Below are 27,613 nucleotides of genomic sequence, written 5' to 3'. Positions count from 1 at the left end.
TTTACCAAATATTACCATATACTTAATGAAAGCCTTGAGCATTAAAAAATTCTCTCCATATCATATTATTACACTTTACTTTAGAAGCATAAAATCATCCAAACTATAAAATTATATGTAATGTGTCCCCCAAATGCTCAGTTACCTTCTGTTGAGAAAGTAAAAAATTTTGACTTTTTTTTTGTTATGAGGAGGTTATGAACAGCTCACTTATCAGAAGAAAGTCCCTAAAGCCTCATCAGCATGTTCAAGACCCTACTGTTGGGTTGAATCAAATGCATTAACTCCTGGTTTCACCAAAAAGAAAAGAAAGAAAACAAAAGAGCATTCATAATGGGTTGAATTCAAATTTTTGACCCTGGAAAAGTAAATTTTAAGAGTTACCTTTCATTAAGGAAAACTGTATTATGAACCACCTCAGGACTTATAAAATTAATTAGAAATAAAAGCCATTTTTTAATTAGAAAAGTATAAAGAATATCAGTTATCCCAACTCCTCTCAATTATCTGTGATAGATCCAGATCAAACCTGCTTTAATTATAGTAAGTAATTTTGTAATGTGGCATTTTGGATTTTCTAGCTGATTGAAATTACCTAATTTTAGAGTTCAAAGATACTTTACAGACCACATCAGCCACGTCCCTCTTTATAAGTGAAGAAACAAGAGTCCAAAGGGCCCACATCACAATGAAGAAAAGGCAGATCAGAACCCCTAGAGCAAAGTCACTTGACTCTGTAGTTAAAAGTGTACCCTTACCCCAGCTGCTTTAACAGCAGTAGACTCAAGGCACCAAAGACAATGGTTCATGGGAGCAGAGGAAATAAAATGGGATCCAAAAAACGGAAAAAAAATTATATCAAGTCTCATAATTTTTATCTTTATATTTTACAGCCAGTGATGTATTTATTTCCCTCAGTTAGAAATGCACACTTACAAAAAGTAGCTGGAGATCTCACAACTAGCTTCTGAGAAGATGAAAAACATCCCACCCAAGCCGCACACAGACTAGAAAACTAAGATGTATGATCCAGATGAACTTACGTCCACATGAAGCCAGAGACCATGCCTCGCACAGATGTCAGCTATTTCATCCAGGGGATCAAAGGCTCCCAGCACGGTCGTACCAGACGTGGCACAGACAAGAAACGGCGCTGCTCCCTGTGAGAAGGACCCACACACAAGGACTGTCACCGTTGCCACTGAATTTGTTCTGAGCAGGCTGGAAACACAAGGGTTATGCTGCCTGGCACTTATTTGGTTTCTTTAGTGATGATCATTCCTTCAAAATTACTGCCCTATATAACCTCTTGTCATGATAAAAAGGTGACAGGAACCGGAAATGATATGACTATAGTAGTCCTTGGTCCCAACTCAATAAGCATCCTCACTATTTTCACTTGTATTTTCTTTTTTTGTCTTTTTCTGTTCTATCAATTATCCATGTAGAGAGTAAATAACCTTAACCTCAATGGCATTTGGTTGATTCCCAACTCCTTCTTGGGGATATTCATTGGGGTCTCCATAGTGCCAATGCTTTGTCCGTCTATAAAGCAAGAAGGGACATGACTGGAAGACAGAATACGTGGGCCTGTCTGTTTGTCTTCTTGCAACTTCAGCTACAGAACAAAGAATGTACTCAGCACAAAGTGGCATGACAGGTGATAAGGTAACCTCACCGGATGTACTCTCCAAAACAGATGCCACAAAAGAGAAATCATTAGAATGTACTAGATAAGACAGACTGCCTCAGTCTTATCATGCCGTTCAAACAACTGGTGGCTGCATCTTACAGCATAAATAAGTACCAGTGGAAAGAGAGGAGAAAAGGAGCACATGGGAGTGCTCACGCAGGCACGAATGGTGATTCCAGCCAAGCCAGCAGTCACCTTGGCCCATAAGGGACTTTATGGCAACCAAGTGCAGGTAGTCCATCCCGGAAAGTCAGCAGAGATATGTTGCTGGAGGGAAAATATGCAGATAAAGGTGGGGCTTGGGGGAAGCAAAGAGAATCCTATGATTCTAGAGCACCTGAGGAATCAAAGGAAGAATGTTACTGCCCATATAAGTCATTTTACCTCCATTTAGGATAAAGTCATCTTTTTCCTCAGTTTTATCTTGAAGTGCAGCTCTTCTTGCATTATTATCGTCATGTCATATTTAAGCAAGGGTTTGTGCTGTAGAACCAGAATCATTTCAATTTAGCTAAACTTTGAAAGTCAGAAGCTATTTCTCAGGGAAAGTGGGGCAGAAAGATGGGACACTTGGTCCATCGTAAAGACTGAGATGCACAGGAATGAAAGTGGTGCTATGTGAGGAATCCATCTGCCATTTTGGGAAATGATTGTGCTGATACCCCCAAATGTCTTAGGGCAGAGACATGAGATAGTAGAGCCCTTGGGGACCACAGGTTTTGAGAATCTTCTATGTACACAATTACCAACAGATTATGTCTTCATCATGTAAGTGACCTAAATGAATTGAGACCAAATTCACACCAATCATTAAAACCAATAGAGAAAATAAATTTACTAAAACCATTTAAGATATCTTCAATGGTTTGGGTTTTCCTCATAAACTATATGACAACCTGATACTTGTAAGAAAATATCTATGCAAGTGATTATAGACTATTAATGAGTTTTCTGCATCTTTCAAACAATCTAGTTATAAATATCAGACCCAGAAATTAAACTGTTGTGATCTGGATTTGACCTTTCAGATTTTTTTTCCTTCTTTATATCTCTGGCTATTAATGAGAAAATTCAGTGAAAACAGTTTTGATTGTGTGCTGCTGATGAGCTGTTTTCCCTTAAAAATTCTGTCATTTTGAACACTTATATTAAAAAAACACTTCCAAATATGCAGCGGGTATACTCGTTTTATCTTTTCATAAGCACTGTAGAACCTCTGATGTCTCTGTGGTTTTCACCTTCCTTGTAATGACATCAAGCAAAGGTCATTACTCAACAGATTTTTAATGGATTGTGTTTGGCCAGGGAATTGAATTCCAGCAAAAAGAAAAAAAGAAAAGCTGATGTACTATTCCCTACATCTGTAACAATGTGAGTTAAAAGCTTGAAATAACAACTAGATCTGAAGCTACTGAGAGAAATAAACTAGTCATCAGGCATTATTATCTCAGAACAGATGCAAGGTTTGTCCTTGGTGAATCCTGGCTCAAGTTTTAACTCACTTGAAAGAAGACTGAGAAGACATACCAACTCTAACCCCACTGACCTACTTTTAAATGTGCCTAAAGCAATTTTCACTTTTAAAAAAACTTATTTTTTCAAGTTCTCAACTTTTAGGATATGTCGGTTTCTTGTACATTCATTGTCAAAACAAACAAAAAATTGAACAATGACTATAATAAAGGCTATAGTGAATAGAAAACATTGAATATGCTGGAAAACAAATTCTTAATGATACTAAAAAGAGAAGACCTGTTTGGCCTCTTTAAGGGATGCTAGGCAGCTAACTCACTACATGAAAATTGGTAAGTCAGGAGGGGGGTTCCAAACAGATAGCCTGTCTTGCCTATGTCCACTGTTTCCTTGGAAAAACCAAATTGTGATGAGGGAGTATGTTTCCGTGTAGTTTGCTGCCAATAAGTGAAGAAGGAATGAGAGAATGAATTAGAGCATCACCAAATGAAATAATGGATCAAGATAATGATCATCAATGGCAGCAAGATCCATGAAGCGTGGGGCCAAAGCGGAGTCTATAGTAGGTGGGCTGTCAATACCTGAAGCCACCAGTCAATGTCCTCACCAAAGACAACGTGAAGTGTCATCAGTGGCAGAACAAATTGCCCCCTGGCCCCCTTGAAGGCTTCTTTGTAAAAATTGCTATCTGAATCTCACTGAGTCTCAAAATCCAGCCATCAATGTACAGGAACTATAGAGAACAGTCGGGTGGGAGAGGAGAGGGGAGCATTTAGATTCTTGAAATAATCTACCAAATCTGTAATGTGGAAAACTATAGCACAAAGGACTTGGTTTGTTCAACAAATCCATCGCGGGGAGAAAGAAAAGAAGGAGGGGGAACTTATAGATTAAACAAGATTTATGTGATGAATTAATTAAATGGAAAATGTGGACTTTTAGAATCCTTGTTCATACAAGTGAATTATTTTTTAAAAGCAAAAGGAAAAATTTATTATGGACTGAATATTTTATGACATTAAGAAATTACTATTATAAGTATATCATGTTCTTTTCTTTTAAGAAAGGGGAGTCCATAACTTTTACAGACATACTGAAGTATTTATAGATGAATGTTATGGTGTGTGGGTTTTGCTTCAAACAAATGGAGTGGTGGGGGAGGGGATAGCTGAAAAAGCAGAACATAAGCTAATGATTGTTGAGGCTGCATGGTGGGTATATGGAGACTCATTAGTTTGGCATGCATTGGAAATGAATAGTTTAAAATTCAAGAAGGAAGGAGAAAGGTAGGGAAGGATGGAGAGAGAGAGAGAGAGAGAAGGAAGGGGGAAGAAGAAAGAATCATATGAAACATATAAAAAACATCCATTATTCCTTACCAACCAGTGTCAATGACAAAGAACATTCCTTTTGGTAGGAAAGTCTGAAGAAAAAGGTAAAACTGATAAACTACATAAAAAAGATAAAGGCAGAAGGCATTATCTGTGGTTCATGGCAGAACAAATGGGTTGTAATGTAGATTTTACCCCAAAGTCAAAGAATTCTGACCATCTGTACCACCAGACAACTATCAATCCACTTCTCAGTGGAATTTAAAAAAAAAAAAAATGAAGGACACACACCTGAAGCTAATACATCTGCAACAAAGGCAGAATTTTTAAAGCATAAAACGTCAAACCAAATACAGTAATCTAACTGACCCTGGGATAAGGAGATTCTTTCAATGAAAAAATGTAAAGAGAAAATAACTGAAAAGTAAGATTAAAACCTAGAAAATGAAAGAGACTTTCATTTCCATCTTCCTTAGAGTGTACAGTCCCTAGGAGGAGCGATAGCCTTCCATCCCAGCTCAGAGGCTGGGCCTTGCACTTTCCAGCAGCCATGTAACTTCGCTGCTCTCTATTGGAAAGTTATGGGAGAATGGTCTCACGTTCCTTGAGCAGTGGGGGGCTGTGGAGGGTGGGGAGGGAACAGAGGAGAGGTCCACCTCATCCAGAAGGCTTTTCGTCCAAGAAGCAAGAGACTGACACCAAGATAGCACCATGCTTGAAGAGCAGGAGTCAAGTCAGCCTTGGCTGGAGTACAGCAGATGGCCAGAGCCAGGCCTGGCCTTCCTCAGCAACGGACATGTCAGCTTGAACACATTCTGGCAGCTAAGGAAGAGACGGCATCTTGCCAGACCTTACGTGCTAGACCCAGCCCCAAAATGGGGTGACGGTCATGGACAGGTATTGGGTGGAAGCAACCTGGAAAGATGGGTTGATGAAGAAATCAGGAATCATTCTGAATGCAACCCACAACCGGTTTGGCCTGCAGAATTCTCAGTCAGGAGTTATGTAGGAGAGTGGAAGCTGGGGCCCTGCTGGAGAGGCGGGGTTCATCTTTTAAGGTTAATTCTAGGCAAGACTCCTGAATCTGGTGATGTCAGTGTTTTAATAGGTTCCGGCCACCTGGGAATGAGAATATCCACGAAACTCCACAGAACATGGAGAGCCAAGCACCTGGAAATGGAACATCTGTAAATGAGTTTCTCTATTTTAATTTCACCATGCTCTCTCCTCTCTCCCACACATAGGTCTGGCTGCTGGCATTCCCTCCCTGGCATTCTCCCTCTCCTACCCACACACATGCATATGTGTTTTCTCCCTCTTATTTTTCTCTCCCCTCTTACCTCTTTTCTAGCTTGCGAGACTTGCTTGTCTAGTTCCTCAGGTATCATTTTACCCCTAAGAGACATAGATTGGAGACATTCAGTTATGTTTAGTAGTGAACAGACATTAGTACTGCTTTTTAAAGAGTGAATTTCCCCCTCCACCCACCAGGCTTCCGGATCCTGTCCTCATTACCTTCCATCTGTTTCCACAAAGCAAATATTCTCAGTCCCAATACCAAGAAAGGAGGCTGCCTTCTTCATAGAGTAATGACACTATGTGAACAGGGGTGGGAGAAAAGAGACATGAGTGCAGAGCATGGAAAAAGTTTTGCTTCCTATGTAAGTCATATGGGCTGAGCCCGATCTTTGGAACACTATTGCAAAAGAAAAAAAGAAAAAAAAAAAAGGAAAAGAAAATAGTAATTCAATCTTAGGATTGTGGTTGAGAGAATTGCCTTTGTAGTCACAGAAACCAGAATTTAATTCCCAGTTCTTCTAGCTACTGCTAGGGGATGTTGAACAAATAATATATGTTCTCCAAGCCTCAATTTGCTAATCTATAAAGTGGGCATGCCAGCATCTACTCCATTTGCTTCTCATAGAATTAAATGTGTTAATATATGTAAAGGGCTGAGCAAGAGCCTGGCATATGGAGCAAACTTGGTCACTGGAGGCTATTTTCCATAACACTGAGAAAAGTTTCTCTTGATGCTACTAAGATGACTCAATATTTATGGAAACAGAATCTAGTCCACTGCTGACTCAAAACCCCCTAAGGACTGAGCAGACTCTCAAAGATTGCAATCACAGACCCCAGAAGAATTTAATGATTTTCAAAAGCAAATAATGGGTCATAAATGTTGATCATACACTTGACTGATCTTGATTAATATTGAATGTATGAGTCAAATTAGACACACAGCAAAGTGACTAAAATGAAAATAACGAAAGCAATAATAATGTATAGACACCACTTTTTGCAGCGCTGGCTAATAAGTAACCCTAGTGTATTTCTTGTTGGTAAACAGTAGTATGTGCCTTAGTTCATTGGGCCTTTTCTCCCACACTCCCTAGAGCCTGTGAGACAATTAGCATTCAAACACCAGAGACAGTGCTCTTTATAGATTCGTGTGGACAGGTGGTCAATTAATTCTTTTTCATGCCAGAAAATGAAGGTGCTAAAGGACATTATTGTACCAAAAAACCTTAGTAATTTAATTTGTAGGTACGAATACATTAAAAGAGTAGTCATGCCTTCACACTTAACTTGATATATTCCCTCAAATGTGGTCATTTTTTTCTTCTTTTGTCACAAGAGTTTTATTGGGAGCTCCTTTTTTAACTAAGAAAAAAATAAATGCAAAAGTAACACCATCAGGAAAAATGAAACTGTACTAAATAATTTATTTGCAAATATCAAATAGGACAAGCCCAAAATGCCTGTAGGAGGCATTCATTTCAGGTTGTTACAAGAGCAGATGCATATTGAAGAGGAATCATGTACAGGAAAATGTAATTAATTCTCTACTAGCTACATCAGCCCACCACAGCTAAGGTGACGTAGCTAGGGTGAATTATTTCTCACCAGAGATTTCAGTTCTGGCAACCAAAAGGCTATTGATTTCATAGAAATAAATACTAACCCACCTCTCTGACATCTGCCTCGAAGGGAAATCAGACTGCTGTGCCCTGAGAGAGTAAACAGCCACCAACAAATGGATCGAGTGAATATGAAACTGGTCAGAATAAGAACAGTTTCAGCAGCAGCGCTATCTTGGGTACCTCCGGGCAAAGTCTAGCCCAATGTCAACCTTAAATGGGTAGGGACAGAAAAGAACTCTGCAAAACTGAAGTCTAAACATCTGAAAGCATCAGAGCAAGAAGGCACCCTGCAAGGGGAAAGAAAGAGGGCAACACTTCAGACATGCCAGGCAGTTTCAAGGAATGGAAAAACCTAGAAGGCTGGAGTTCAGAAGTAATAGCTGCATTTAGAAACAAACGGTGCTGCTCCCATCCTTGGCAAAAGAGAAGTCCTTCTAAGATCCAACCTCCCCCCGGGCTTCATCTGCCTACAGAATACGCAAAGATCTCAGTGGGGCCATTTCTGTCAAGATAAAACAGCAGTGTCTACATGAAAGTCTGGCTGTGCTGAAGTTTTCTTTTCTGGCTGTTGCAAGGTTATTTTTTTCTGTGACCTTGAGTTTCTCAACAAACCCCTGCCCTTCCCTCCACGTGGATGTGGTTCTGGACAACTGGACTCCTAGCGTGGGCTATTGTGATGCTCCAGTTAGCTCCGGCGGTGAGAAGAGCAAGGTTTGTGAATGTTATGCATCAGGACAGAGAGAACTGGAATACAGGTTACCTGCCCAATGCTCACTAAAACAGCATTAGAAGTACCTGCTTGGCCATAATAGCGATAATATTGCCAGTAATATCTGAACTCAGGTGAGCTTGCGCAGATGGTAGGGTGACAAGTTGGGTGAGGTCAGTGAGGTACCTCAGGTGCACCATTTAAGGAAGCATGAGCCTGAGACACTTACCCAGCACACCTCACACAGCCTCCATCTGCTACTAGAAGCAAGGAGAACATCCCATCCTGGTCTTTGAGGTGTGAGTTTCTTTTCTTCTCTTACTTTACAATGGCAGACAATAATCCCTTGCTTCATATTGATTTCCAGCATGGCTTGGATTATTCAGCACTTTACAAACCAAGGATTTCTATAAACCCAAGGAGTTTATATCTAAGCACTAATCAACCCACAGATGTATTACTCTGATTACTTTTCTCCAAAAGCGCCCTTCTCTTTTGTTCTAACTTAGCAATAGAGAGGCTACCTGGATATGTTGATAGTACAAGGGTCTCTGCTATTAACTGCCAGGTCTCCATTAACATCTGATTTACAATCAAAATCTGAAGAGTGTAGAAACATCTTGGGTGGTAGCTATATTTAGTCTGAATTCAATGCTGCAAGGTAGTGGTGGAGTCAAATCACCCTTGCTTATCTAGGGCAGCATCAAAACAGGAAAAGCAAGATCACATAATCAAACAATATAGGATAATAATGTAGGAGCCCTTCATGGGCCAAAGAAGGAAAATAAAGGAGATATGGTAAAAAGTTTAACAGAGAATTGCAGACCATTTAGGAAACAGACTTCTCCAATTCTGTTTTTCTTCAACTAAATGGTGGATGGATTCATTGTATTAAGCAGTGAAGGTGGTCACCAAAATATTCAAATAATGCAAATGCTATGGCCTGCCTCTTTGGCAGAGCAGGACAAGAGAAGAAACTACGAAGAGAAGCTGGAAGGGTGGGGTGAAAACATATTTTCAAGGCTGTAGCGGGTCTGAATTTGTGGAATATTTTTGTGGACTCCACATTGTTATGGACTGAAACAATGTTTCCTCAAAATTCATACTTAATCTGTTATTCCTAATGTGCGAGTATGAGGATTAGACCATCAAGGCAGAAAACCCTCATGAAATTAGTGCCTTAGAAGGAGAGAAAGACAGATCTTATTGATTCTACAAGCAACAACAGGGGAAAGGCCACGTGAGCACACAGTGATTTCAAAGTAGACTCTCACCAGACACCACATCTGCCAGAACCTTGATCTTGGACTTCTCAGCCTCCAGAATATGACAAATTCATGTCTATTGTCTAAGCCATCCAGCCTCTGGTGTTTGTTACAGCAGCCTGACCAAACTAAGACACACGCCTCATGCATTTTTTTTCTGGCTGCGTCTTCTGCTGGTATGTTAGGCAACTCATATATTCTGTCTCCTTTTGCGATATATTTCCATGGAGATAAAAAAAATAGTTATTTCTGTTTTCACAACCACGTGAGGTTTTAATTTCTTTTCACTCTCCATTTGCCAATAACACACCTGTGTTTCTGATATTTCCCAGGCATTACCATTATTCTAGGCTTCCATAGTATTTCTTCTCCCCTTCAGGGCAATTATCCAGAAAAAGATTCTAGCCATTCTAGCCATTTTTAAACCAAATGAAGAACAAAAAAAAAGGCAAAAAGTAAAAGCACTGAACTGATAGCAGGGGCCCTATTTAATCAGCTTCCTCTGCATGGAACTAGCAACTCAAATGTGGAAGGGACTTCACATTTCTGATACACTAGTGCTCCTGAAACAGAAATAACCAGGGTTGGGACCCAGACACTAATTCCTTAATAATCCCAAGCAACGAAATATTTTTCCCAGAAGTCAACATTCCCAAACATTCTTTTCTCACTAAGAAAGAATGACTCACAAAGAAGGGCCGGAGTAGCTGAGTTTAAAATCTCAGATTTGATGATTCCTCCTTCCCCCTCCCATCACTGACACCCACTTTGCATTCAGTGCTGAATACAACAGAACAAAGGTCAGGAGGAAAACATGGGAGTGGCCAGGTTTTCCACCATTGTTGATCTCTTAGTACAATCTGTCCTTTCGCAGTAATAAAGTAACTTTTCCTCTTGAAAGAAAATAACAAATACAGAAAAACTCAGCTGGAAATAAGGGGCTCCTGTGGTTGATGGGAGATCAAGGATAATGACAGAAGGTACAGAAGCTAAACTCTTCCTGCCAGGGACCTGGGGAAGAAGCAGGGGTTGACTAAAGAGAGGCACCCACTGGTATCACACAGAAATTGAAGAGAAGAAACAGAGAATCATGTCCAGACCATACTGCACTTAACTTACACCATCCGTCACCTATCTACATTACTATGGTTTAAACATTCTCCTTTGAACAATAGTATCTGACATTTTTATCTATTATATGCCAGATGCCACTTTACCTGCATTAACTCATCCAATTTTTGCAAACTACAAAGCAAAGTTGGATGGGTGGAATAACCACCAAATGGTAACTAGGCTCATGTGCCTGCTGGATTGCTCTAATGGCCTCAAATTCTTCAACATTGGAGAACTTTTGCTGCTCCTTGAATCCACGTCCTTTGCCAGATGACTTCAAAGAGAGTTACCTTAAGAGGTAGAGGCTATTTTTCCATTTCTTGAATCTGGGTTCTTAAAGCCAAGTCTTTGCCAAGGAAATGAGATAGAAATGTCAATGCACTATTCTGTGCCTAGCACTCAAGAGGCCTGATGTGCTTTTTGATCTGTATCATTGTCATGAGAACCACCTGGATTGGCCTCCTGGAGGATGAGAGGTGTGTGGAGCAGAGAGCACTTGCTAGATCAACCACTGCCAGCCAACCCCTAGAGACCTGTGGGAGTCCACAGGTGCAGAATTGCTCTGCTAGCCCAAGACTTGCAAGCAATAGTATGTTTATAGTTCCATGCCACTGGGTTCTGGGATAATATAATGGAGTCAAGAGCTAACTGATAGAATTTTACAAATCATTCTTACAAATTACGAAACTGAGGCAAAGCAAAGTTAATCAACTTACTTGAGGTTGCTCAGATAGTAAGTAGTAGAGACAGGAACTGAATCCAGGCAGCCTAACTCAAAACTGACACACATATCCTCAGTAAGACCTCCCACTTTAGTAGTTAGTAAACTGAGATGGGGATTGTGGCAACAAGCAATTGTGTGAGTGAGTGTGTGTGTGTGTGTGTTCACTATGACTAAACATTGTCCTTTCCTCTTGAAAAGTTGTGTCAACCATTCAAAGCAAACCGTTTCACAAGGAAATGTGGACAGAAGACACAGCCGAGGTCCATCCAAGTTCTAATAACAAGGCACTCAAAGAAGAGATTCACAGAAAGATAGCACTTTAAAATAAAATGTTCTCTTTTCTCAAAGAAAATGTTATAGGTTATACCTTTTAAATAAAAGTGCCCTACAAAATTGGGTGCAGAGGGGTGACAGTATCAAACCTGCCAAAATTTCCTTTGGAATGAAATAAAATGTTATACTTAGTCATATTAGTCCCACACAGATAGGACAGAAGCACATCAGCCGTGCCCAAGCAAACAAGGCTTCTTAAGAATGCAGTCCCAGAAAATCCATAGCAAATATCAAAAATAATATTTTACCTCTGCAGATGTGAAAAGGATTAATCTTGGCAACCCAGACAGGCCCTTTTCCTTGATATCAGGACAATATTTATATCTAGCTAAATTCATGGCATACATGTTGGATACCGAACCACCTGCAAAAAACAAAATTGACACAGCAGGTTTGTAGCATGAAGTCACAGTTCCCTAAGTGCCACCTGCAGCAGAAAGTGGGCATGGCTGGGCTGCTCTGTCTAACCACAAATTCTGAGAAATTTCCCTGAACACCACGCCTCACCCCTGCCCACCAACACTCTGAATGCTTACTTGTATACTTCCTAATCTCCTTTTCTAGCAATTTCCAGTCTCAGCAAAGAGAGACGTTTTGGTCTATTATCTCATTCCATAGTTTTTCCAAACTCAAAATTTCAATTTATGAGCTCGGGACTAGGGTCAGTACCAAGTCTTCAAAGTTACGAACATTCCTTTTTGTCTGTCATCTGATCAATAAAATGACAATACATGCTCATCCCTGGCTGTAAAAAAAGGACTGTAGGATAAACAAAATGTGATTTAGTCTTCTCAAGTAAAATTGATTTAAGAACTTGAAAAATTTAGTGTCGTTTTAACAGATGCCCAACAGCAGATAAATTCCTTTACATTAGATATAAATCTTAAAGTGTAGCTATCTCATTGGTTGAACATTTACTTCGCATTTATGCAAAATATTATCACTCTGGAGGCAGGCACAAGCTAGATTCTCACCAAGTAGCATTTATAATACTCGACATTTTATAATGCGTAAATCTGCAAAGGGTTCTTCCTCATGTAAGACAAGAATAAATTTTTTGGTGCTTGTAATAAAAGGGGGATGGCAATAACTAATTGTACTTACCTGGGTTAAATATTCCATCCCCTTCTTTCCAGCCAATAAATTCAATCATTTTCTTCAGAACCGCTTCTTCCACTAACAGAAACACTGGGGACACCTCATACGTATAACTAGATAGATATAAAAAACACTTCACTTCTATGACTAGAGTCAACCATCCCTTTGGTGACACAAGAAATGCACACAGAGTTTCACTAAACCAAATGGCTACTGGAGTGTAGCTAGAGTCTTTGGAAATGTGTCCATTGGAAATAGAGAAATAGATATTCAGTGATAGTGCAAGTCATGGCTTAAAAATGTCCATAGGTGGTAGCTGTAAGCACATGCAGGCTACTTCTGCAGCATTATTTTGAGGGCACCTTCAATTCCATTGGGAGCGATAAAGGCAGTCTATCTGGATTTTTGTATTAGCCATGAGCTGTGGACATTTTACTCTTTGGATCCTTTGCACACTGCTTTGCATGCAGGTTGAAGAAAAGCCATCATCATGATAACCAGAATTTATTAAGTCACTACTGTGAGTTCCTTAACAGTCAGGTCTTGATAGTCTACATGGAGACTATCCCCCCTGAACTAAGGCTTCCCCACCATAGTCCTGTGTTTATACAATCAGGGAGCCCTCTTGGGATAGCTCTTATGTGAAGATATCACTGCACAGCGCCAACCACATCCCAGATCAGTGAAGGAGATGGTGCCCTAGGCTAGAGCACCATGTTAGAGAGCACTGCAAGTGTGCAGGGACTCACTGAGTTGCAGGGACACACAACAGTACGTACATACCACCCACATCACACCCTTCCCTATGGTGGCTTCCTGCTGATGACTGGTATAACTCTCTGGACCCAATTCAGAACTACTCTGCCGGACCACTGTAGTTTCAGAGATCTCCATGGGTCAACCCTGGGTCTTCATGAGATCAACAATGACCTCATGAAGGCTGCATGGTAGCTTGACTTCTAGCTCTGTCACTTCTATTTCCCTACCCTCCCATCACCCGTGTTGATCCCGAGGATATTCTTTCATAAACATCTTGCTCACTAACTCCATCAAGAGCAGCTTCCTGCGAACCAACTCGTGACAGTTACCAAGCCTTGTTTCGTAAAGTTTGAATCTCTTCTCTCTCCAGGTAACTGGAGAGAGACTAAATATCTATATTCGCCTTCTCTAATAATTAGATAATTACATTAAATTAGGTCTGAATAAATATATTCTCTAAATATAAAGCTAAGCACACAAACTCAGATTAAAGTCACTGAATTTAATATAATTATTTTACCTGCAAGGAAATTCTTTGGGAAGGGGTCAAAAAAAAAAAACACCTACTATGTGTCCCTTCCCCATGTGCCAAGCATTCTATAAAAGTGTTGTTTTACAAACAAGATAGGCTCTGTCTTCAGCCGTGTTTTGCAACCAGTTTACCCACACCCAAAGTATGAGAAAATTATATGTGCATATATAAATATAATTGAAAAAAAATCACTTTCTTTTAAAAAATTAACTTTAAATCTGTCTTTGGAAACTAGTTCACTTGTAAATCTGTGAACAGGCCTGGGAGGAGGAGGCAATGTAAAATGTTCTTGTGGCTTGGACACATTTTTAATAATTATTCAGTTTTGCAGGAATTTAATAAGTGTAAAAACTTTAAAATATTTCAGCTAGAAGAATTCAGATGAAAGGTGAGAAAACCCAAGGAAAATTCAAGGAAAGTCTCATAAAAATTGTATAATTTTGCCATCATCTCTAATTTACCTACCACTTAACTCCTCTACCCATTGCAACCTGGCATCACCTCACACTCATGCACCAAAAATTCTCCTTGAAATCTCCAGTGATTCATGTTGTGATTCCAGAGGACATTTGTTAGTCTTTGTCTAAATTAAACATTCAACAACATGTAACAATGGATAGACTCTACTCATGGCTTCTATGACTTCCCACTTGATCATCTCTTTCTTCTGTTTCTCCATTATACTCAATCTGCTTCCTCTTAGCCATTAAACATACATGTCTTTAAGGTCCACTCATAAGCTCTAGTCTCGCTTCATTTTATAAGCTATTTCCTGTTTTGTTTTTATTCAAAATTCAGGTTTCCTTCACTATCTAAAAGTAGAACATTTCTATGAAACCTTTTTATAGCTTGCAATGGTGTAAAGTTAAGATGAAATTACCATTCATTTATATGAAAAAAAATGAGCTTTCTAAGATTCCCCAAATAACCTACCCAATCATAACAAATAGCACATAAAACCTAAAATAACACCAACCTATAGTCAAAGAAGGAATAATCTGAAAAATACACAGCTTGTATAAAGTAATTCCTGGGGAGGGAGCTTGGCAAGCCATTCTCTTGTTTGGTAAGTCATTCTTACCTGGAGAATGGCTGCTGCAAAACAAATGCTTCCCGCTATTTTTGGGTTTTGCCTTTTGTCATGAAAGTGGAAATTCCCTTGGATATTTTTTTTTTTTTTTTTTTTTTGGTTAGGAAAACAGATAATGGATGTAGGTCTTTTGTAACAGTGAAGTGGCATAACATACACTTTCAAAAAATGAAGGATCCCTGTATCCTGTTCATTAAAATCACTTGATAAACTTTGAAAATACATCAGTACCTGGGACACACCCCAGAAATTCAGACTGAACTGTTCTGGAGTGAGACCTAGGTCTTGGTATACTTTTTTCAAGGTTCCAAACTTGATTCTAATAAGCAGTCAAGGTTGAGAATCACTAACTTAAGTCATCTCCTCCATGCCCATTATTTTAATTACCACCAATTCATGAATAACTCCTAAATTTATGCTTTCCATATATATATTGGAATTCCAGACCCACATATGTTTCAACTTAGTTTATATATAGTCGTGGATATCTTGAAGACACTACAAATGCAAATGCTTACGCTTGAAAACTTAGCACTACTTCAATATGACTTTTCATGTAGGAATGAATGAAAGGTGCTTATTAATTTTCTCATTTGTGAAGTGGCAATAACAATGACCACCCGATTCATCTCACAGTACCACTATCAAATCAAACAGTTATTTGAATACGGCTGTTAAATAAGACTATTTCATTATTTATGATGACAGTGTACAAATGAAATCATTAAAAAAATAGTTAATATAATTATATCAACTTAAAAAACAGTTCTAACCCATGTACAGAGAAAAATTCCAGTAGAATGGTACTTACACACTTGGGTTTAATGCCTCTGTCATAAATCGGGCCACCAAGGAATAATAATCAAGTCCAGCATATAACTGGTTGAAAAATCTTGGGTGATCTGTAAGTTTAAACACAGCATTCATCTACACAGCAATAAGCAAGGGGGAAAACAGATTGATAAAGCAATTATACAAATGAGTCTTTCAGACAACAGAAACAGCCAGCCACAAGAGTATATTTCATGATTCCACTTATATGATATTCAATTATTAGGCAGAGCTGATGTGTGGAGATAGATGTTAAATTCTGGGTACCTGTATTAGGGAGATATTGATTGGGAAAGAACTTAAAGGAGCTTCTGGAGTACTAGGAATGAGGTAAACCTCCATCTAGGTTATGGTTACTTTCATACAGATATGTACAAATTCATCAAACTTAACACTTAAGAGTTGTCCACTCCACTAAATGTGAATTAACCTCAGCATTTTTTTTAAGCATCAAAATCCAGTCATGTACAGCAGAACAAATATTGAAGGCCCATCTCAGAGCTCTTTCCACTAAATAGTATTTCCAAGCAAAACCTGAGCACTCTTTCAAGAACTCTGATTTACCTGCTCCTTTTTCCTATAACCCAGATCCAATGAGAACCTCTGAGACATGGATGATTTGAACATTGTTTGCCCAAGAATCAACACCAACTACCATCATCTTCTGAAAATTTCCACAGCAACTTCACCAACTGTAAACACATCTCACTCATCAACAGGGTTCACTTCAGGCTACTGGCATTTTTCAGATTGGACCATTTTCCATAAAACGATTGACATTATGTAGATGGAGTAAGAGGTGACTCATCATGTCACTTGCATAAACTTTCTGATTCAACTTACTTCAAAGGCAGTTGTCGTGAAGACTCAAACAACTTTAGTTCCAACTGTCTATTTTTCGCCCTCTTATGAAAGGTCTTATAAAGGTTCTTGTCTTTATACAGTGAGAATATTCACACCATACACCAGGCTAACTGGCTTGACATTCTCAGTCACAGGAAGCCCAGCATGACAAAGAACAAAGTGGCAGAAGGTCTATTTCTAAATTTGAGTATTAGGGAACCATTCTAGTCGGTGACCTCTCATTACAACTTACATTCCGTTTTAGTTTTTTTTTATTTTTTTCCTTTTTACACTAGGGTTTGAATTAAAAAAAAAGTCTCAAAAGAAAATGTCTTTTCAAATAATACATGGAAAACTTCCTCTAATCTGGCAAAGGAAATCAGACATTGCTACAAGTCATTTTAATAAGATTTTTTTTTAGTTCCATGCTAATTTATGATTGATTTCCATGGTAACATTATGGAAAATATCCAGTAAACTGAAAAATCTACTGCATTAAATGTCATGTTACACTTCTGACATGCACTATAATAATAAGATATGTATCTCTGCTTTTGATATGCTAACGGGGTTTTTGATACATACCCAGACTTTCCCAAGGGGATATAAACCAATTATTTTTTACCCAGGATTGTATTATGTTCTTTGCACTAAATTTAGTTCAGTGTCAAAACTCACAAAGCACAATGCCTATATAGTCTTAAGCACCAGATTACCTTTACATCACATTGAGAAATACATTTTGAAAGTTACTCTCCTGCTTTTGAAAGTTGTTCACTGGTTATGAAGGATATTAATAGTTGGAATAGTACTTCAGTATAAGACTGATGTCATGTTACTGTTTACACTAAAGATCATAGTGGTTAACCATTATTCTGAAATTACCACAGCAAAATCTTACTGTGTACCCCTTTCTCTGCTACTTTCTTAAAGGACCTTAATTTATGATCCTATCAAATTTGATGGAATAATTTGGTAGTTTAACAAATGCCAAAAGTTGATCATTCACCTTCAAATAAATTTATTCCTGTTTGTAGTAAAGGCAGGCTCCTAAGCATATGTGTGTGTGTGTGTGTGTGTGTGTGTGTGTGTGTGTGGTCTGAGCCAACAAGACTTAAAGTTCCTTAATTCTATAATAAAAACATTTAATTCTATAAAGATATCAAGATATCTATAATCAAATTCACTCATCAAAATATCATGTGTTTGGATCTACAAGAAATGATAAATTACAGTTACAATAGATGATCTTGATTAGCAGTGAAGGATGGATTGCCCAGGAGAGGCTAGTATTTACACATGACCACCTACAACTGTCTTTCTACCAACTGATCTTTGGACTTGACAACAAATCTGTCATATGGCCAGATATTGTATTGTCCTGTCTGATATTGTAAACCATCAGAACTGCTATGCTTCCCATACACATTCTCATACTCAGCTTCACCATGAAGTCAATATGTGCTTAAGAAAAAGGAAGGACACATTAGAGGCACAGATCAAGCTCACTTGTTTTGACGCTGTAGCGTATGACATCCTTGCAGAGCTCCAGCAGTCTGTGGTGTGGTTCTCCAGCATCTCTCATCTCCAGATCAAGCAGCTTCTTCAGTTGTTCAGGAGGTTGCCATTCACAAACCTGAAGATTCACCAACAGCACAATTCATCAAGCATCCTCTCCAACAAGGTATTAAGAGGGTGTTAGAAATATGGACCCTGCCCTTTTGAAACTTCTAGATAAGCAGAGAGACAGAGCATTAAACTTATATCCACTGTTCAGAGTGAAAAGAACTATGACAGTAATAAAGATGTTCTTGGCACAAAGGAGGGGTTCCATCTTAGATGTGAGATATTTAAAATGTAGAATCAATATGTCTTGAATTTCCTGCTCCTTTAGGTTGTTCCCTAAATGCACCAGGCATGTTCCCACCTTAGGGCCTTTGCACAGGCCATGCCCTCTGCCTAGGATGCGCTCCCCTAAGTATCTTTATAATGAACTTTCTCACATCTTTCAAAATTCACTTTCTTAATGACATCCTTTCAGTGACATCAATCTTGACTCCCTTATATAAAATCACAAGCTGCACATCTACCATCTCTATCACTTCCCTCTGGCTTTCTTCACTCTACCTTTTTCTAATAGCACTTATCATTCCCCAACCTACTATGAAATTTATGTATTATGATCTCCATGAAATCTGAGACATCATTCTGTTAGCTGATAGGTCCCAAGTAAGGAACATAGAATCTGCTACTAAGAGATGTTCAATGAAGGTGTAATGAACAAATTAAGAGGCACAGGCTCAGCTCATGATAGGCCTTAAGTGACACATTACAGAGTCTGAACTTGGCTCTAAGAAAGCCATTAAAATGTTTTAGACAAGGAAATGATATGATCATATTTGTGTTTGGGACAATAGCTTTTGTTGCTATCTGGAGATTCCCATTGAAATTGGAAATAAGAGATTATTGTAAGTCGGGCAAGAGAAGGTGATAGTCTGGATGAGGGTAGAAGGTTTGGGAGTAAAATGTATCTGGAGATATTTAAAATATAGGATCAACAGAACTTGGAACTCAACAGCACGTTAAGGGTAAGAGGGAGAGATGAATCCAAGAAAATCCTGACGTTGCACCCTTGGGTTGATAGTGATGATAGGGAGGAGAATATGGCTGTAGGCAGGGTGGGGATAGTGAGTTTTGAGGACATTTATTCTGTCACAGTAACACAACAGGGATGACATGGCTCAGAAAGAACCTACAACTAAGAGCAGAGAATGCAGCTTCTTACCTGGGCAACACAAGACTTAAGAAATGGGCGAAGGGAAGGAATTTGTTGTGAGATAGAGGACAAGCACCAGGCAGGGAGAATATGAGAAGAGTTCAGTGCTACTAAAACAAAGAAATCATGTTTTAAAAAGAAGAGAGTGGTCATTGCTATCAAATCCTGCTAACAAGCCAAATTAGATAAAGACTGGGATTCATCAACAAGGAGGTGTTCTTGGCAAGAGCAACTGAACTTACAGAGGTGGGAGTGGAGGCCAGATTGCCATGAAGTGAGGATGTAGGAGGTGAGGAAATGGAGGGAGGCAGCAAGTGTTGCAATCTTTTAGAAGTTTGGCTGTGGAGGGGAGGAGAGAGACAGGGTAGTCATCAGAAGGGGTGAGGAGATTAGGAGGTGGGGGTTTGGGAGAAGCCAGAGGAAATACCAAGTGGTGCAAGAGGCATGAAATAAACTCTGGTGTTAAACCATAATAGGCAGAGGTAAATCAAAAGGAGTTGAGGCAATCAAAAAGAATGGCTACTGATACATGGAACAACATGGATGGATTTCAAATGTGTTTGTTGAGGGAAAATAGCATGACTCAAAAGATTACTTGTGAAATGATTCCATCCATCTGACATCCTGAAAAAGTCAAATCTACCAGGACAGAACAGATCAGAGGCTTCTAGATTCTAGAGGCAAGGAGATAAGTTGACTACAGAGAGGTACAGAGAAATTGGGGGCAGGGGTGATAGACTGTTAAATATCTCTGTCCTATATCTTGGTTAAGGTGAGGGCTACATGACTTTTCAAAACTCAAAGAACTGCACACCAAAAGAAGTAAATTTTGCTGAATGTAAAATACAACTGAATTTGTTTAAGCATCTGTATGATGTTGACCTCCTTGATTCCTCATACCCATTACCACTGAAGTACACTTTAGGATAAAGTAAGGATATTTTTTCAATTCCCAAAGTCTTGGGGAGGGGTTGTTATTTTTGTTGTTGTTGTTCATTTTTTCTCAAAATCTGTTTAGCACTCAGCCACAGAATAAAAGGGGAATTTTTAGTAAGAATTGTCTCATACTGTTTTTCTTCCCTCTATACATCCTTGTCACTGTGTATTTAAAATGTATAATAAGCAAATAGTTCTTTATTTGATAATTTAAAAAATCAATGACTTATAAAAAAATACAACCCAAAAAATTTTAGTGGCTGAGAGTACCTACCAGAGAGAGTACTAGAAGGAATCATTTTACTATGTGTTATTAGGATGGACACACAGGTCAGCTTTTAATGGTGCCCTATTGGTTCTCTGACAAATCTGTCTAAATTAGTGGCATAGCCAACCCAACATAGATTCAAACTTCATATGCCTGCATGTCTATAAATTGTAAAGAATTTGGGATTCCTTAATTGATAACTTAGGTCTCCAAGCACCCTCCTTGTCATTTTATCGCTCGTTGATTTCCTATATGTGCCCTTCTTTCTAGAAAAAGAAAAAGGCCACCCTACTATGTTAAATACATTGAGTCTTTTTGCAACTGTCTTTCCATTATTTACCTTTCTGATTTCTTCAACATACTGGCCAACTTTTCTCTGCCTAGCAAAATGTTACTTTTTCTTTATAATTTCATATCAAAACTCAGTGTCCCCTCCTCCACGAAGTCTCTGAATTCTGCCCTGATCACACCACACTTATTTATCACATCCTTACTGGAACCCCTGTTCTCTTTTCCAAAAAGAACTCATTCTTCCAATTAAATTATAAATTCTGTTCTAAGCTGAGTCTTATTTTTCTTTATATACCCCAGTGTCAAATACAATGCCTTCTAGTAGCTAAAACTCCCTTAATATTTAATGATGGAATAAAGGACAATTAAAAAATCTTACCAGAGGATCAGTGTGTTCCAAAGTAAAGCAGGTCCAAAATATTTCTCAAGTACAGATAAGATGAGAATATATGCAATTATTAATATATGATCAGGAAATGTCATCAGTGACTTTGCCTTAAACATAACTATTCCAAGTTCACAGGTCATTTTAATCTATTTTTCTACTAGTTTTCCCAAAGGCATTTGATCAAAAATTCACAATAATACCACTTCACATTAAGAATCATTTTAAGTGACATTTATATCTATCAGAATTGGAATAAAAATATCTACTATGCATTCATTTTTTGATAAACCTATTCCACTATCAAAGGTGATGAATGTAATAAAGGGTGATTGGTCATTTCAAGAGACATTTGGAAGAGTAGTTAAAAACACAGACTCTGAAGCAAAACTACTCGGATTTTAGTGCAGCTCTGATACTTAATTGCACGGGATCTTGGGCAAAGTATCTGACCAATTTGTGCTTCATTTTTCCCCTGAACTTTAAAAATGAAGTGCCTGCCTTTAAGGTTTTTGTAAGGATTAGATACACAAACATAAGCAAAGGAGTCCTTAGCCCAGAATGGTAAGTATGCTGAACCGTAAATGATCAGTAGTAGTTGCAATATCAATTTGAATCTGAATTTGAGACCTACGACCAGTAACTGGTACTAGTCAAAGTCATACTTAACAACTCTAAATGTCTTCTCTAAGCTTGAACAAGCTCCCATCCTCAGATCAATTTTAACACTTTTCACAAACTCTTCTACCTTCTGCTTAATTTTTTACTAGCGACATAATGAATGTATACAAGAAAATAGGGAGCCAAGTGTCTTTTAAAGGCTGTCTCTTCAGATCACCAGGTAATGTATAATCTACATTATTATCTAGGGCAGAACACTTCCTTCATATGTTTCACAGCCTTATCTGTGGATATGTGGGGTCTCAGCCAATCGGCCTACCAGTGATGACTGGCAAAGTAAAGAATCAACTCTTGAAGGAAAACAAATACTGGGCAGGGGTGGGAGGTGGGTGCAGACTTTGGTACTTTGGCCTCAGGTTGAAGTAAAAGTATAGAGGAAAGAAAGCATAGAGCCACCCCAGATTTGGAAAACATCTTTTCTATCCCAGGGATTTCTTACAGGCTTTTTTTTTTTTACCTTCTCATTAACATCGGTAGCCTTCAAAACCACCTCCTTCATTATTAATCTGCAGGCCTCTTCAACAAATTTTTCTCCTGCTTTTACATCTGTCGTGGGGCCATTCAGCACAATCCCATCCACGAGAACACTGCTCTTCTTAGTTGGAAACATCTCTTCCTGATAGGTATCTCCTGGAAGCATAGAGATTGTGTGTGAGAGGTAATCTAAATAGATTGCACACCCCCACACAGTAACGATCATTACCCCAGATTAGATGGCATACTATTTTTTAATACATTTGGGGCATGGAAGATGTCATTCCTGACAAGGACCAATGGCTTTCATTCCTACAGCATCATGATTAGCATCAGGGAGTGTGGACGAATTCAACCCATTTACTTGCTCTTACCTTCCAAGCACATGTACAAAAAAGATCTTTGTAAACATAAGCCCATATCTGTTTCTTAAACACACACACTGTTGTGTAACTTGTGGAGATTACCATAGTTTCCCTTTTATTACTAAGAAAGAGCAATTCTAATGTGTCACTCGTCTTAATTTTACATTTTAAGCCTATGCTTCAAAGACCTTCTATATTCTAGCTACTGCTTTATCAGTGAGAGACTATCCTTAACTCTTCTCAGACATTTCTTATTGATAGGAGAGTGAAAGAAAGAGGGTAGCAAGGTGGCTTGTGAAAAGCCACATTTAATGCCTTTACACATCTCAAATTTGCCATTTAGGCAGAGGCAGAAAGAAGGGACAGGACATTTTCTAGAATGTACAACTGCTGGTCAGTGGCCAGAAGTTAAAAGTCAATATGAAAATCTGTCTCTGGGAACAAAGGTTACTGCCTATCCAAAATAGCCCTCCACAAAAATAATCCTGGCAACTTAATCCAGATATTCAACCAATATCTGCCACAAGGTTTGATTCAACTGTACTCTCATTTTCGAATCAGTATCTTTCTTGTTTTTATATCAAAGATACTCATATAGCAGTGGAAATTTACAGTAAATGAGGCACTGTGCCTCATTTGTAAAATCTGCTTTAAATAGGTTGATGTATTTCAGGGTCTCCCCGGTGGCGCAGCGGTTGAGCGCTGGGTTGCAAAGCTGCCCGCAGCCTCTGCAGCACCGGTTCGATACCTGGCCACTGGACGAGGGTCCCACATGCAGCACAGACCTCTCCTGCTGCCTGCCGATCCCCTCAGCAGTGTACTTGGTCAGTCTGTCTGCTCTGCTCCCTGCTCTGGCTCTGGTGAATTCTCTCACCCTCCCATGCTTCTGAATGTACCCAGTGCTTGTATAAATAAATAAATAATCTTTAAAAAAATGTATTTCAAATATTTTTTAGACTTATTGAGGGTGTTAACTGTATTAACCTTTATCATGCCCTAGAGTTTGCCTTCTCACAGTTCAATGTTTTGGTAAAAATATGTGGTTTTAGTTCTCTAACTGGCAAACTCAAATAGTTTCTGTCAAGACAGTTTAAAAAGGGGGGGAGGGCCTCGCCAGTGGCACAGTGGGTTGAGCGCTGCTCTATGAAGCTGACCGCAGCCTCTGCAGCACAGGTTCGATTCCCGGCCAGGGAGATACTCACGTGGCATGGCAGACCTCTCCTGTCTCGGCCACTGCTCCCCTCAGCAGTATGTTTCAGTCAATCTGCCTGTTCTGTTCCCCACTCTGTCTCTGGTGAATCCTCTCACCCTCTGATGCCTCTTGCCTGTACCCCAGCTCTTGTATAGATAAAATAAATCTAAAAAGGGGAGGGAGACATCCCCTAACTTTGGAAAGGTGGAATCTATAGCAAAGGAGCAATCTTTTTTCCTCATACTGAAAAGTAAACCAACCAGTATTCCAACAATGAATTTTAGTACTATCTTTCACGTTCACTTGGAAGGATGTATTTAATAAGGTTTAGGGACAAATGTTGAAGGCTTGGAATTGAGCTTTTAGATGGAAATGCTCCATACCTAAAGGCACTTTCCTCCCCCCAATTTTTTTGGTCCTAAAAATAAATTGAAAAAGAGGACAATTATTCAGGGAACCCTGGTTATGTCAGTAGGAAGTGCTATTATTAAGCACTCAGAAAAAGTTAAGTTTTTTTAAACTCATTAGTAGGATTTTAGGTTTTTATTGCCCAGTGAATACTAATAGCAACTCTGTAGTCCTCTCAGAGTCTCTCTCTCTCTCTCCACACACACACACACACACACACACACACACACTCACACCCATCACATGCACACTAAAAAATGTCAAACACCCACTTGCACCCAGAATAGCAGTGAAAGTGAATTAGAATCTTTCTCTTTCTTCACAGCAATCAATTAAAGAAATCCCCCACAATTCACACAATTATCTAGGAAGAAGAAATACTATTAAAAACTATAAAGATTTGGGTATAAATTATTACTTTTATTGATAGATGCCTTTCATTTCTATTGCCAGATGTGATAATGTGCTTTTTCCTCCTCTTGTATTTGCCCAGTTGGCAAAAATCCTGGAGACTGTACAGTAGGTCAAGCTGTGATCTTCTAGTCATGACACCTAGGACTTCCCATCTAACTGCTAGAATTTATAGAGGTTAATAATGAAGTCTCAACTGGAAGAATCTTCGTGAAGAATAAATCCAGAATCTAGCTGCTTTTCATCACTTTCCCCTTCAAATACTTGAATTTCTACCATCTACTACTTAGATTACTACAATAATTTCCCTACTAACCCCATCCTCCAACCTTTCCGTGAATGCTTCTATGTTTCTTTGAAAAGATAAATCAAGTGACACCATGACTCCTCTATTCAAACCATTGAGTGAATCCACATCTCATCAATCTAAAAGCCAAGTCCTTATAAAGACTTTTAAGTTTCCAAAATAGCTGCTTTCCCCATTACCTCTTGGACCTCTAACCTTATCTCTTGTTATTTCCTCCAAGCTCATCAAGTTGCCTGCACTTTGACCTCTTCACTGTTCTTCAACTCTTTCCTTAATCATCAATTCCTCAGCAATGCCTTCCTTGGCTACCTACTTAAAAATTCAACCACTTCTATCCCCCACTCTCTTTCTCTGTTTTATTTGACTCAAGAGTGGTGATCGCTGAGATACACAATCTATACATATTCATTTATTTGTGTAAATATCTGTCTCTCCAATATCTCTGAGAGCATGAGCTTATCTCTGTTGATTTCACTCAGACTTCTGTCACATGCAGAAAGTACCTGGAAGTTTGTAGGAGTTTCATAAACATTTCCTGACTATTAAAGAAGTCATCCCTGGTTCCTTCCATACTATTCCCCTTCTGAGAAGTCAATGCAGGTTACTGGACCTAATCAAACAGAAGACAACATTGGCTAGGGGTGGGGTAGACACAGAACACAATTCAAGGTCTAAAGAAGAAACAGTGGGAACTGAAAGAAATCTACAGCAGGATCAAGCAGGCAAAGCTGACTTAATAGTCTCTGGATTATTAAAGGATGAGAGGACCCTAAATTCTTCTCTTCTCTATTCTTTTTAATGCTGTCATTCTCTTTCTACGCAATTTCTCTCTCTCTCTCTCTCTGTCATTTAACGTCAGAAATTCAGTCCATCAAGTCTCATTCCAGGAACCACACTTTCAAATGTGAAAGTCAGTCAATCCCTAAACTATCTGAATTTCTACCAAGTCTTCAATGCCATACCTTTCAGAACTCTACATAAGCTCAACTGTTGTTCAAAGACATACAGAAATCAGTTTTCCCTTTCTTTACAAACAATGAATGTGAGGACCTGGAGAGCCCAGTTCACCAGTATAAGATAGTCTTGATAAGCAAGACCTGGGAAAAGAGGACACTGTCTACATCCCCTGTGAATTTTACACCCGTTTTAATACATTTCTGGTGTCTTAGAAGCAAAATGCTGATGAGAGGGTAGCTCTAGACAACCTACACAAAATAAGAATATGGGAAATAAACACATACTAAGAAATAACAAAAATGCAAGGCAGTGACCACGTTCTAGGTAATAGCAGCAAACACAGGGGTTTGGGTTCTGAAGCTAGCTGTGTGATTTGGTGGAATTATAGAGCCTGTTTAGAGACTGAATAATTTTCACAGCAAAGCCCACAAATATGAAGTCAAAAGAGTAAATGGCAAACTAACCTGTAATTTTAATCAGTGAAAGATAGACACCCAAGACAAAGAAAGAACAGGAAAGGGGAAGGGAAGAGAAACAAAAGGAAGGGGGAGAGAGGGAATGGAGACTTATTTAGTCTCACTTTGGGGTTAAACTCTCCTCAGCTGAAATCCACAGTGAGCTGATAAGTTTTTGTTTATGCCATCATGAAATATTATTGAATATTTACTATGTGCAAGACATTGGGGTAGTCACTTTGGGAGACTCGAAGATGAATCAGGCACACAGATGATGTTCTCAAAATCCAATAACGAAAATTAAATATGTTCATGAATATCTGGCATCTCACCCAGACGATGTAAGTTATTATACTTGAAAACCAACACACACTGAAATTCCAGAGAAGGACTGCAGCCTGTGAGAAGCAAAAAAATTAGCCATTAAGCAAACATTTATTTAATATCTGTCATGCTCAGAACATTGTCTGAGGCATTGGAGGCTGAATAATGAAGAAAAAGGACAAATTTACATTTATTTAGGGTAAATAGGAGATTGTGGTTCATAAAAAAGACAGAAAAATAATGAAAGTAATTGCAGGTTTTAATAAAGGCTCTAAAGGAAATTACCTAAATGACTTGAGAGAAGAAGGACAAATTGCTATTTTAGAGCTGGATCTGGCCAGGGGAGATGATTTCCAAAGAAGAGACATTTGAATTGAGACATGAAATACGAAAAGGAATCACATGCTCAAAGATGTGGAAAGAGAAGAGTCTAGGAAGAAGGAACAGGATAGCCTTCTCTTAAAGGAAGAGAAAGAAATCAGTGATCCAATTTTGAGGACAAGAGGGAGCAAAAGATAAAGTGAGTTTTGTAAAAACAAACAGGGGATAAGTCAGATCAGGTATTTTATTCTGAAAACAGCAGGCAGTCACTTAAGGGTTTTAAACAGAGGAGTCCCATGACCTGGTCTACATTTATAACTCGGGTACCATACAGAGGATGACCT

At 38.8% G+C, this 27,613-nt stretch overlaps 1 protein-coding gene across 1 annotated transcript in view; it reads right to left on the bottom strand.

Moving 5' to 3' along the window:
* Window positions 1–27,613, bottom strand: part of GADL1 (glutamate decarboxylase like 1) — a gene marked incomplete at its 5' end in the record, with an annotated part of 152,348 nt that overhangs the window by 110,678 nt on the left and 14,057 nt on the right. Inside the window, 8 exons of the mRNA XM_084247508.1 lie at window positions 1,044–1,160; window positions 5,838–5,892; window positions 6,013–6,092; window positions 11,814–11,929; window positions 12,670–12,776; window positions 15,856–15,946; window positions 18,228–18,354; window positions 22,513–22,685. Coding sequence (XP_084103634.1) covers window positions 1,044–1,160; window positions 5,838–5,892; window positions 6,013–6,092; window positions 11,814–11,929; window positions 12,670–12,776; window positions 15,856–15,946; window positions 18,228–18,354; window positions 22,513–22,685 — 866 coding nt within the window. The remainder of the gene's footprint in view (window positions 1–1,043; window positions 1,161–5,837; window positions 5,893–6,012; window positions 6,093–11,813; window positions 11,930–12,669; window positions 12,777–15,855; window positions 15,947–18,227; window positions 18,355–22,512; window positions 22,686–27,613) is intronic.

Source organism: Talpa europaea, assembly GCF_964194135.1.
Source record: "Talpa europaea genome assembly, chromosome: 11".
Taxonomy (NCBI): Eukaryota; Metazoa; Chordata; class Mammalia; order Eulipotyphla; family Talpidae; genus Talpa; species Talpa europaea.
The sequence above is the reverse complement of the archived record's forward strand: the minus strand, read 5'-3'. Positions and strand labels throughout refer to the sequence as shown.